This window comes from Vigna radiata, chromosome 7, assembly GCF_000741045.1.
Source record: "Vigna radiata var. radiata cultivar VC1973A chromosome 7, Vradiata_ver6, whole genome shotgun sequence".
NCBI lineage: Eukaryota > Viridiplantae > Streptophyta > Magnoliopsida > Fabales > Fabaceae > Vigna > Vigna radiata.
In genome coordinates this window covers 46,416,861-46,429,818 of record NC_028357.1, presented here as the reverse complement: position 1 = coordinate 46,429,818, position 12,958 = coordinate 46,416,861, and the positions used below count along the sequence as shown (strand labels likewise).

Below are 12,958 nucleotides of genomic sequence, written 5' to 3'. Positions count from 1 at the left end.
TCACACGTTTACACTATTTTGTGGTGAAATGAGAAAGTAAATTGGATGCGAAATTTGAATTATATGACCTAATTAAGTGAATATTTGTTGTTGGTCAAAAAAACATGTTCAATGTCTGTTATCCAGTTTGCGTGTCTGAAAGGTTCATCCAGCTAACAACACCACACAAATAATTTCAGAATCAAATTAAGAATGCATTAATGGTTGTCAATTACAGCCTGCAATTATATGCTGTTCGTTTCACTTAATCTTTTATATGCAATTATTCAATATTCATTCTTCACCGACACTTTTAAATGCCCCTTTTCAAATTGTAAGATTTAACAAGCTCCATTAAACATATAATAATTTCACTTTGATAAACTATATCAGTAAACTAGTTTCTGTGTCGTGCTTTTTAGATTTTTTTTATTATTATTATGATAAATAAATTTAATTTTATTTAGATAAAAATTAAATTGTGGTATACGATAAGTATCATCCATAAACATACAATATTAAATCTCATCATTTATCTCTTTCCAGTTTTTTTTTTTTTTTAAATATTATAAATCCAAGTTCTGTGAACATTTTACTGTAAGTTTACTCATGATATAATTTTAAGAAAATTATAGACAGTTGACTTCGAAGTTTATCGTAATTAAGACAAATTTTACAATTTAAATAATACTTTCAAAATGTTTTTTATATTTCTATATACAATATTTTTTTTCTCAGAAGGGGTATTTTTTCTTTTTTTATTACTTTTTATAAAATAATACAGTGTATTAATTATTCTTCACCACAATATCATTATTATTTAGTTACAATTTTATATAAAAGTAACAAATATTGAAAACTAATGATAAGAAATATTTTTCTCTTATGATATTATTTAATTATGAGACAGAAACAAACAAATAATGATTAATTTTTAAATATAAAAACACAATAGTTGTAGATAAATTTAAATGTCAATAAGGAAATAACTATTTTTTGTTTTTTTTTTCTTCCTTTAACTGAGTATAGGAAATAGTTAGAGATATATAACCATTAGAAATTTAATTTTGTTAGAAATTATTATTTCCTAATTCTTAATTAATTACAACTAAAAAGAAACTCAGAGCAGAAGCAACATCTTTCCTTAAATATAGAAGCAGCCATGTCAATGATTAGGAACAGGAATTATGACCCTCCATAAATTGAGATATTTTTTTTTTTATTCTCTTTTCCAAGAAGAAGAGAAAAGACTAAGAACAACCTTTGAAGCAGTGTATATGTCCAGAGTTCAGGACGCGTAATAAAGGGGAGAGAGAAAAAACTATTTGTCAGGGAAAGATTAATAAATCTGAGTTAGTTTATAATTTTAATAAATTTTAAATATTATAATTTAATAATAAAATATTTATTAATTTATTACTGAATTGGTCTTTGAAATGATATTTTAATAATAAATAATAACCAAATTAACTAATCATCATCATTATTATTAGAAGTATAATACAGGCACTACAAGTACAAATACAAGTGCAGAAAAAGCTTGGGTGTAACTCTAATGGCGATATTCTCCGAATCGAATCACCATCACAACGCTTCCGATGGGGTGTCCCAGCGAGTCAACAGCCCGCGGTTCTCTGGCCCAATGACTCGCCGCGCCCACTCCTTCAAGCGCAACACTGACGGCGCCAACTCCAACGGCGGCTCCGGTGAGGTTGAGCTCCAAATCAATTCGCCCAGATCGGAAGAGCCGTCGGAGGGTGTTCCAGTGGGGAGGCACAGTCACAATCACGTGACCCAGAGAGTGCACGTCAGGGGGCTGCTGAAGAAGCCCCTTGCTTCCATCGTCGAGGATTTGGGGTTTAGGGAAAAGAAGAAAATTGGGCACTTGATGTTCTTGGCGTTCTGTGGGTTGTGCATCTTCATTGGTGTTCTCAAGATATGTGCCACTGGCTGGCTTGGATCTGCCATTGAAAGAGCTCAATCGGATAAGGTTGGTTAGTTGGCATCATATTTTACTCTGCTACTGCCTCCTGTCAATCGACATTCTTTGATCATGTATTGTAAATTTCTTACTGCGATGAAAGTTCTTCAAGTTTTAGGAAGACTGCTGTCAATATTTAACTTTGGAAAGGAACTGAATTTTATAGTGTTTATTAGTTTGTCTTTGAGTGGAGACTCTCTTTATTTATTATGCTTATTGTGGATCTATTTTTGTTGCTGCAGAAGGTTTGAGTTAATTACTTAAATTAGATTTTCTTTCATCCGATCTAGAACTCAGATTGGTATTTTTGAATTTGAAATTTTGGTGTGATTTATAGGAAATCTTGTGTTTCAGGTGCAAAACAGTATAATTTCCTTAAAATTATGGGATTTCTTATTCAACCTTTTCATTTGCAACTTGTTCTGAAACTGGGCAATTGTGCTTTTTTCTTTGCGTCCTTTTGTGAGTACTAGTTATTTACTTTTGTGTTTGAAACTATCTGATTTTTTGTGAGCTACTGGGTTGTTTGGAATAGCAGCGGGAGCCCCACTTTCTTAACTATTACATAATATTTTATCATTTTAACACTTAAAGTGAAGTGCAAAACCCAATTAAGTTTTGTTTTGTTTTTTTATGTGCTGCACTCTGTCTACTTTGTGGGAGCCTCGTCTTTTGCACTAGGATGTGAATTTATGGCTGTTAACCATAGACAGCTACTCTTATTCTACCCCATTGTGAAAATAATCTACGTAGAGATTAAGAAGTAGATTGATATATCATGATCCGATTTCCGACTAGGTGCTTGTATCCTTTTGCGTTAAAATATTAATATTTGTGGGGTGTGGGGATTGTGTTTGCTTTTCTTATCTTACCTAGTAAATTATTTTACCATTTTATCAGGAACTGCCTGACTCCATTCCTAGTCTAAATCTAATGGACAAAAGCTCCCTTGGTTATGCATATAGGGGGGAAGCAAGTGATGTTGAACGAACTTTAAAAACATTAGCAACGGGAGTAGGTGGCAGCCATACTGCCATGGCTGAAGTAAGTCTCAAATCTGTATCTCAAGTTCATTGACTTAATTATGTTCGGTTCTCAAATGATTCAAGGAAGTGCATGAAATGGAAAAAAGGGTAATTTATAGGCCTATTCAAACATGTCTTTTCCTTTTCGTTTATAAAAGTATGCTTTTTGTTTAGGATCCAGGGATCTGGTCTAAGCCCAACAGTGACAATTTCACCCAATGCATAGATCTTCCAAGTAATCGTAAAAGTATGAAGTTATATTATCAAGTATACTTCTTTCTCTTGTCATGCAACAGGTTATTCCAAGAATTTTCTCTTCTCACTTTTGATATTCTCTTTTGCCAGAGCTAGATGCAAAGGTCAACGGCTACATTCTAGTAAATGCAAATGGTGGTCTGAATCAGATGAGATTTGGGGTCTGGCTGTGTTGATTTCTGATGGTACATAATAGAAAGTTTGGCTGCAATAACCTGATTTCTTCTCAATATACATTTGATTGCAGATATGCGATATGGTTGCTGTTGCTAAGATTATGAAGGCAACGCTTGTTCTTCCTTCTCTTGACCACACCTCCTATTGGGCTGATGATAGGTTTTTTTTTCTTTCCCTTTCCTACTATGCAGTTAGATATGTCCTTGTTCCTTGCAAGCCTAAAGCAATATTCAGTTTCAATCAATTCTAATTATATGTATGAATTGATATATGATTCAGATTACGTGTGTGTAAGCAAGTTACCCACAAACCCACCCAACCCAACCCCAATTACATTTTTGTGTATTTGTTGAGTATTTTGTAGTGCAATTAGAATTGGTTTGAGTTATGGGTCCGTGACCGAACCCATGTACTTAATAAATATATAATAAGAATATTAATTGTTTAACAATTTTATCATTATGTTTTTATGTTTTATGATATGAATATGGTTTGTGTATGTGCTATAATTATTGTGTTGCCTTATGATATTGAGAAGTGATGACAATTTTTGTTAGTAAAATGCGATATTTAATTACTCAACTTGATGATTAACTCAACCAAGCCCAATTATGATTGAATTGAGTTGTGTTTTCTAGATAAGAAAAATGTAAACCCAGCCCAACCAAATCAAATTTATTTGGGATGGGTAAAAAAATAGATTAAATTCAACTCAACCAGGTCATTGACACCCCCTTCTTGGAATGTTATTTTTGTTCAAATCATGCAGCAGCTAACTTCGGCTGATTAATTATGTCCAAGAGATGTAGGAATACAGCATTATTCCTTTAGTACTTTTGTAACATTATTTTGGAAGTATGCAATCCATTGCTATCATACAATCAACATCTTTTTGTGGACAATTATCATAAGTTTGTCTTTAATAGAAAGGGTGTTGGCAGAAAGATCTAACTGGTTTTCCTAATCTCTCCTTCATGTATTCTCCCTTTCGTTATAGTTTTTTAACTTATTAAGTGACGAGTTTCCATTCTCTTGTTGAATACTTTCTGGTCTACAACTTAATTTGTTCAATATATTTGCAGTGGCTTCAAGGATTTGTTTGATTGGAAGTATTTTATTCATATGCTGAAGGATGATGTACACATAGTTGAGAAATTACCTCATGCTTATGCTGGAATTGAGCCTTTCCCAAAAACTCCAATATCTTGGTCCAAGGTCCACAAAACTTTCAACTTCGATTAATTCTTTTTCATATCTGGAATAGTATGTCTGATTAATTGATTCTTGCTTTCTTATTGAAGTTTGTCATCCGTCCACATGGTCTTTTTGGTAGCCAGTTATGTTTCTCATTATGAATGGCATTGTATCATAACGTTTGAATTTTATTCACACAATACCATTGTGCTCCTTCATTATATTTCTGATAACCATGGTTAAATATATACATAATGTTTATGTACAGGTTCCTTATTATAAGACTGAGGTTCTTCCCCTCCTAAAGCAGCACAAAGTGATCTATTTCACTCATACCGATTCCAGGCTTGCCAATAATGACATTCCACATTCCATACAGAAACTAAGATGCCGTGTAAATTACAGAGCACTGAAGTATTCAGCTCCAATTGAGGAATTTGGAAACACGCTAGTATCTAGGATGCAACAGAATGGAAGTTCGTATCTTGCCCTTCATTTGAGGCAAGTTACAATTTAATATTCTGATACAAATGTATACTGGATTTTTCCTTCTCTCTTCTACTTTTTATTGTTATGCATTCATATGAAGGGTTAGGGTGGAGGTTAAAATCTAACTGCATAGAATAGCTTTTGTTGTATGGTTCTTCCAAGTGCTTATCAATTGCTATTTAGACCTTTTCACCATATCTCTTAGTTTCAAAGGGATAGTTGACATTAGGAGTTAAACAGTCAAGCCAGGCCATTTCGAACCCCTGAAGCTGGGGTTTGACTTGTGAAAAAAAATTAGATGTGGTTCATTTATTTAAACAGCCTAATTGAAAGCTTGAACTTGTGAAAGAAACAAAGTTTGAGCTCAGCTTAGCTTGTTTAGTTCATTTATAATTTAACTAATATGCTTTTATGAAGATTTTTGTTTATTAATATAATATTTAATAGCTATATTAACACTAGATAACTATCTATCAATACAAAAATGTGTTTGACATGTGATATGTGAAATTAAAAACTTTTAGACTATTACATTTTCATAATTTTGTAAATAAAAAAGGGGAAAGTGTGTTTTTGCATTTCAAATGTATTAAATATGTTTTCCAAAAACTTCTGGTATTATTTTTATTCCTTGTTCATCAAAATTTACACATACTACTATTTAGTTATTTGTTTTTGTTAGTAATAGTAATTATACCAAAAAATTAAATGAATACGATTTTGACCTTTTAATTTTACAATTAAAAGTAATTTTTGTTAAATGTATAATTAACACCATATATAATTTCTGAGAAACTTATAAAATATGTTTAAATTTTAGAGGGAGGAAATTAATATGAATTTTTAAGATGTATTTAGTATTTTAAGAACTTTACAGGCATACAAAATGTTTTGCGTTAGAAAATAATGTTTAATACTAAGTACCACTCAATATTAATATATGTGTGTGTGTGTAGATAGATAGATAGATATAGATGCAGATGTAGATCATGTTTAAAGAGCTATTTCTTATCCTAACCTTTCATTTCCTTCTAATCTAACTTTATGTGATTAAGGGGAGCTTTTGAAAGTTTAATCTCAATCTTGAGTTTGTTTGTTTAACTAAATAAATGAGTTTGAACAAGTAATTAACTAGTTGATTTTCTTAACTCATTATAGTGCAACTCAATTACACCCAAGCACTGTTTGGCTAGGAATAGTGATAGGGTTAGTGACAGGACATTAGGATCCTTTTCTGCAGTTTACAAGGCCTGGCTTATGTTATGCGATTTTCCCTAGATTGTTTTAGCGACAAGAATATATAGTGGAATATTATTTCCTTGAAAACTGATCTCTCATTTGAACCTACATGGATTAATAATAAGATCAATGTAAATTAGCATGCTTCTTGGTGAAGGACCCATTGACATGAAAGTTTTCCTTGGCCATTTTGATCATGGAAATTTTGGACCCGGCCAGATTTTGTGCAAGTTTAGAGGTGTTTTTTTTTTTTTTAAATGAAAGTCAAAGATTTGGACCCTACAGTTGTTGGTTGTATAATTAAATTTTCATCAATATCTATTTCAAATTGAGTCAGATGTTAAACCTGCTTCCATATTTCTTTGATAATACGCGCTTAGAGTTTAATCACTAAATCAGATTCTATAAGTTGTCTCACGGAATAAGGATCCGAAGCGTTACCCTAGTTTTGCACTCCTTTGATGATCTCAACTCAGAAGATATTTGTACTTTTGTCAAGAAGTTTAAATAAATATCTTCTAACCTTACACTATCGTAATTTGTTATAGATATGAGAAGGATATGCTTGCATTTACAGGATGCAGTCATAATTTGACTGCAGAAGAAGATGAAGAACTGAGACAGATGCGATATGAAGTCAGTCACTGGAAGGAGAAGGAGATTAATGGGACTGAGAGGAGATTGCTAGGAGGTTGTCCATTAACTCCAAGGGAAACTTCCCTATTGCTTAAAGCATTGGGTTTTCCATCACACACCAGGATTTATCTAGTAGCTGGAGATGCATATGGAAGAGGGAGTATGAAATATCTTAAGGATGATTTCCCCAACATTTTCTCTCATTCCTCTCTGTCCTCTGAAGAAGAGTTGAATCCTTTCAAGAATCATCAGAACATGTTGGCCGGTATAGACTATGTTGTCGCCCTAAAGAGTGATGTTTTTCTTTACACTTATGATGGAAATATGGCAAAGGCGATACAAGGTCATAGGCGCTTTGAAAACTTCAAGAAGACCATCAATCCAGACAAGTAATGTATTCCTAACCTGTTTCTTTATTATGTGGAACATGATGATTTGGTGATATGCATTTTAGATCTGTGTTAACTGATTCTTCATTCTCACTAGTTTATTTCAATGGTTGATGCAGGATGAATTTTGTTAATCTTGTTGATCAGTTGGATGAAGGAAAAATTTCATGGAAAAAGTTTAGCTCCAAGGTCAGAAAACTGCATGAAGACCGAATTGGTGCTCCATACCGAAGGGAACCTGGAGAATTTCCAAAGCTGGAGGAAAGTTTTTATGCAAATCCTCTGCCAGGATGTATTTGTGAAACAAGATAGCAGTAGAGACGCCCCTCAAGGTTGTCTGTCTTATGATGTCATGGCAGAGCTACAATCAAAAGACACATTGTCTGATATTTTCCATACTTCTGTCTTGAGGAGATAGCAATGTGCTGGGCTGTCTGGTAAGGTGCTATGATTTCCTGGCTGTTGGGATAAGATTATAAAAAGCCAAGGTGGGGGGATAAGAAACTGATATTCCTAGCAGCAGTATTAAGTTTAAGGATCGAGCACGGGCAGGCCAGAGTATACACTGTCAATACATTCAATAGAAATTAAACACCATACCTTTTTAAGCAGACCTCATGTCTAACCACACTTATGAATGGTTTTTCTTTCTTTCTAGATTATATTTTATTCATTGCTTGTACTAATAGCAGGAGAAGGGGGTGGGACTGAATAAGTTGTATTCTTGTTGTACAATAAGATTAAAGAATAGAAATCTAGTTTCATCAATTTTTTAAACTGGTTTCTTTAGAAAAGTAATACTAGGAATGTACTCTTTTAATATATTTCTTCTAATAAATTGTTTATTGTGAGAAACTCATGGAGTCCACTAAATGAAGCTGAAGTCTGTATGTAAAAGTTTTGTCCTTTGAACTCTCCATTATAAAATAACTGTCTCTGAAGCTGATAATACACCTGTAAAAAAAAATACTCAATTAATATAAAATCAGTAAAAAAAATCTTCATCTGTCAACTACTTGTGTCTCTAGGTGGTACTTCATTTATTATTTTTAATTATATGTGGTTTTAAAAGGTTTAAAAAACTATTATGTTGAAAGAAAAGAAAGTAGAATGGCTATTATTTTATGATAGAGGGGGTGCATCTTGAAAAGGCGAGTCAGACATTTTTTTCTAAATAATGAAAGGGGTGTAAAAAAACTTCATTAGACATTATCTTGTTAGTAAAATCACCCCCATCACTCTGGTGCTGGACAGTTAAGTATATATAAAATACGTTAAAACAACTCATTGAATTTCTTTTTACCTAGTGGGTTGACAGAACATGTATTTTATTTAAAATAGTGTTAAGATTCTAGCAAGTTTGAATAAATATAGCAGAACTATGGTAACAAAACACTCCTTATTACTGTATAGAATAGAAGACCCCTTTACTTAGTAAGAAGTGGGCTTCATGCATTTACTGAAAAAGCCAAGTTTAAATTTTTAAATGGTTGGATTGCAAGTGCATGTCAAAATTTTCAATCATTATTCATAAAAATACACACGAGAACAGACCACATATTAAACTCATCTCAGCTCAATTTTCTGAAGTACGAAATCATCTGCCTTCAACTGAAACTTGATAACAATAAAAAACACTACAACAATCACATCGTCTCAAGTTTTATTCTCAATTACAAAGCTTGCTCAAAGAAGAGTCCTACCTACACATGCATACTAAATCCAAATGTAGACCCAGGCGATAAATAAACTTAAACATGAGATACAACATGCTTGAGTTCAGTCTCTTTCATGGATAACTACCATGGTTTAGCCTGAACCTCCAAGAACACCCTTAAGCTTCTTCACCAGAGCAGCATCAAGGAAAGTGGTTTCCACTATCAGTGGTGTGGGGAAATTACTTTTGAACAAAGCAAAGTCCAGAATTTGCAGACCAGGGTTGGAGCTACTGAAGCTAACAATAGCCAGGGCTGAAGAACCACCTGCATTGATTTGGAAGTGCAGCAAGCCTTGAGGGAATACCATAACATCCCCCTTATTAAGTTTTTTGATGTAGACAGAGTTGTCAGATGAAATGAATCCTGCCAGAATGCTTCCTTGTATTACAACAAGTAATTCTGAAGCTCCGGGATGAGTATGAAGTGGTATAACTCCACCTCTTGCCAAGTCCAGGCGGGCTGCGGATATGCCAAGGCCATTTACACCAGGAAACTGAGCATCAAATGCAGGTGTTACTGCAGCTTTGATAATGTTTGAGGTGTTACCAGCAATGGCAAGGCCACTGTAAGCAAAATCATCTGCTGTGACCTTTGAAGGCTTCTTGCAGGAGTATCCTGCAGGACCAATAGGACCTGCAAGATCTGCCACGCAGAAATCTAGGACAGAAGCATGGGAGAAGGAGAAAAGAGAAAAAACGAGGAAGATAATGAGAATCATCGCTTATTGTAGATTGGAATGCTCTCACCTTAACTTGATGCAGTATTAGTAAAGGTGTTTGGTTGGTTACACTATATATAATTTGAGGGGAGGGTATGGACCTCTCTTCACCATGGCCATTGGATTGTTTCGATATGATTTGATATTGATAGATTTTTCTCACCGATGGCCATAAAGGACATAATTTGAGCTTGGATTGGTGCATGTGAATGTCAAACTTTTTCGTACATAACAAGGACGTACTTTTTGTTTGAATGTAGAAGGAACACAGGCATCTTTCGAGTATCTTCTTTTACTCTGAAAGATATCATTTCAAGTTCTCTATTTTGCATTCGTGATTATTGGTAATGTCCTAAACTAAGATCACTTTATGGTAATGCTGTTCTTTATAATTCTGCTTCAATCTGTATTAAGTGAACATTAAACAACCATGCTCAAGGTGATATTGATATTATGCAGAATTTAGTAACTAACGAAGGAACAGAAACAGTAAAAGAAAGTACTGGGTTTTAAGGTAAAATGATGATGTTTTCAGTGTTGTATTGTAGGAGTATATATCATCCAAAACGAATGGGTTTCATTGGTTCATTTGATTGAAGCATAGTGTAGATACATAGATTATACTTTTTTTTGTTAATTCTTCAATTTTAGTGCTTGAGACATTCTTTGGTAATGTTTCCAATGCTATATATGTCAGAATCAACATTATAACATGGATAAGTTAGAATAATGTCTATTCTTGGACTCTATTGAGTGTTTTTCAAGAAATTGTAAATATTGCTCCTACTCAGATGCATGAAGATTCCAAGTTTCTTTTTTTCTTGGATATGGATTTAAGGCATCAAAGTGTAAAATTGTCAAGGACTAAATAAGTAGTGTTATCAAAATTATCATTTAGCCACTTTAATTCTTGAATTTGGTGTTTGCTTTAGGATTTTGGGTGAACTCGTTCAATTTATCTTACTATTTGAAACAAGCAGTGTACTTGCCATAATTAGCTTCTACTATCTAAATTTGGAGTCTGAACAACAAAATCTCTTCTACCATACTCTCAATCATGATCTGCAAGAGTGACACAGTTTCTGTACACTTACTATTTATGTTATCCAAATAGACACTCATTTTTTCCTTTTCTACTTACAGAAATTCACAGACTGTAAATCTAACGTTCATTCCCAGAAACAATAAGAAAATCTGAAAATGACAAACATGTGGTGGTCCTCAACAGCATAGCAAAAGAAAGAAATAAAGGGCATAAAAAGACATTTTGACAGCTACCCTTTCTGCAAGTCTTGTTTGTGTGTTAGTGTGGATATTAAGCAAGCACATATATATGAGGTTGCCATACGTTCCCCTTCTTCTAGGGAAACTGGCAAAAAGTCAACTTGGTGTTCCCCGACATGCAATGCAACAAAGAATAATGAAGATCTTCATTTATTTTAATCATCTTAGCAATTACCATTCTTTTGGTCAATGGTATCTTCTCTAACATATTGCAAATCTCCTACAGAGATGCTATGTTGGTTGGATGCTCCAAGTACTGATAAGGATAAGCGTGTCATTGAGAAATGGTCATTCACACTTCTTACCAAATTCAAGAAAAGGGTGGCATTGGTATCACTTTCACTGTCATAATTTGAATGTCATTGTCGATTGTGTCTGTGAGATGTTGCCAAGAGAACCATTGCAGGACACTGCTACACTTTCAGAGATATTTGAACCCAAAATAGACGTCTGAAGAAAAAGGTGAACGTTTCTTATATCTGTACAAATTACTGATGAGCTGCCATGCACGTACCTTATCCATGTTTTCAATCTTTTTTTTTTTTCAAATCCGTTGAGTTAAATACTTTTTACTGATTCTAAGTTTTTCCCAGAAAGTTAAAAAAATCAATGCATTAACCAGTTTATAAAAATTCATGCTTTATCTAAATTTTTATGCTTTTTAAATAAATTAATTTTAATATTTATTAAAAAAAATTACTTCACTTTGTTTCTCTTATTTTTCTTTTTTTAAAAGTCTTCAGGAACATGTTTATTAAAAAAATCCTTAAATTAATTTATATGTCAACTAATTTGTATTAATAAACGGAACTCATTTTAGAATTTAGAAAAAAGGAATTCAAAATTGTAAAAGAAAAGTGTGTGTGATAGAAAAAAGGCCAAAAAAGGAAATAAGTATTGGGATAAGTCACGAGTGTTTTTCAAACATTAGGGGACAAAATGAGGGTCACATGCTACTGTAGCTATGGGTCCTTGCTATAAAATAAAAAATAATTCATATACTATCATACTAACAATATTAAAATAATAATTTTAGTTGTACAATGTCTAAATGAATAAACATTAATGTGAATTCGTAATATATTATGTTAAAAATATTTGTTGATAGATAGGTGATGAATCTTATAAGACTCAAATCTGTTTGACATATTATATGATATAAATGTTAAAATAAGTTTTAATACTAATTCAATTATGACTAAACTATTAAATTTTGAACCACTGTCGATTTAATGATCAGTATAGTCTTAAAAATATTGAGTTTTATGATTCCTTTGTATTTCAAAATTAAATGAAAGAAAACATTAAATATTTTTGTTATATCTTTAATAATTTATTAGAAGTATTTTTCGAAAAATATAAACAAGAAAAATATGATTAAAGAAAAGATAGTCAATATGCTTTAAAATTAAAAATTATTTTATATGATATATGAAATATTAATTATATATTATTATTTTTTATTGTTTTAAAAAATTATAAAATTAGTAGACACCTCTGTCTAAAAGAGATAAGAGTTTGAGCTTACTTGAACTTTCAACCAGAAAAATAATAACAAGTACTTTTCCTAACATGATTTTATGAGAACAATGTTTTACCCTAATGCAATATGCAAATATTCTTTGAGTGTTGCTCCTTACACCTTCCCAAATGGTATCTGTACTTCTCCATTAATTTAATTTATTTCAAAAATATTTTACACCTCCCCACTATTTTCTTTTATTCCAAAAATACCTTACACCTTCCCACTATCCTTAACACTCTTTCTCTTTCTCTCTCTACATTAATAGAGCATTTACATGACTCATTAATGGAGCATTTACATGACTTAAATTTGAAGTTAGATATATTTTCTTAAATAAGTTTGATTCAAT

General features: G+C 32.5%; 2 protein-coding genes across 2 annotated transcripts; one reads left to right on the top strand and one right to left on the bottom strand.

Annotated features, from left to right (window-relative positions):
* Nucleotides 1-1,467: 1,467 nt before the first annotated feature.
* LOC106769084 (uncharacterized protein At1g04910) lies at nucleotides 1,468-8,219 on the top strand. Its single transcript, XM_014654549.2, has 9 exons — nucleotides 1,468-1,969; nucleotides 2,861-3,004; nucleotides 3,160-3,232; nucleotides 3,331-3,401; nucleotides 3,488-3,576; nucleotides 4,500-4,632; nucleotides 4,880-5,112; nucleotides 6,888-7,364; nucleotides 7,484-8,219. The coding sequence occupies exons 1-9, from the start codon at nucleotides 1,535-1,537 to the stop codon at nucleotides 7,674-7,676; spliced, it is 1,848 nt and encodes a 615-aa protein (XP_014510035.1). The 5' UTR covers nucleotides 1,468-1,534; the 3' UTR covers nucleotides 7,677-8,219.
* A 651-nt stretch (nucleotides 8,220-8,870) lies between these two features.
* On the bottom strand, nucleotides 8,871-9,880 carry LOC106766819 (auxin-binding protein ABP19a). The gene has a single exon (XM_014651581.2). The coding sequence runs from the start codon at nucleotides 9,798-9,800 to the stop codon at nucleotides 9,174-9,176; it is 627 nt and encodes a 208-aa protein (XP_014507067.1). The 5' UTR covers nucleotides 9,801-9,880; the 3' UTR covers nucleotides 8,871-9,173.
* Between the last annotated feature and the right edge of the window lie 3,078 nt (nucleotides 9,881-12,958).

What these genes read in the sequence shown, in the direction of transcription:
- LOC106769084 (XM_014654549.2), top strand. Translation starts at nt 1,535, where the DNA reads ATGGCGATATTCTCCGAATCGAATCACCATCACAACGCTTCCGATGGG. An exon ending in AAAGAGCTCAATCGGATAAG is followed by an intron (nt 1,970 to 2,860) that starts GTTGGTTAGTTG and finishes CCATTTTATCAG; the next exon opens with GAACTGCCTGACTCCATTCC. An exon ending in CTCCAATATCTTGGTCCAAG is followed by an intron (nt 4,633 to 4,879) that starts GTCCACAAAACT and finishes GTTTATGTACAG; the next exon opens with GTTCCTTATTATAAGACTGA.
- LOC106766819 (XM_014651581.2), bottom strand. Translation starts at nt 9,800, where the DNA reads ATGATTCTCATTATCTTCCTCGTTTTTTCTCTTTTCTCCTTCTCCCAT.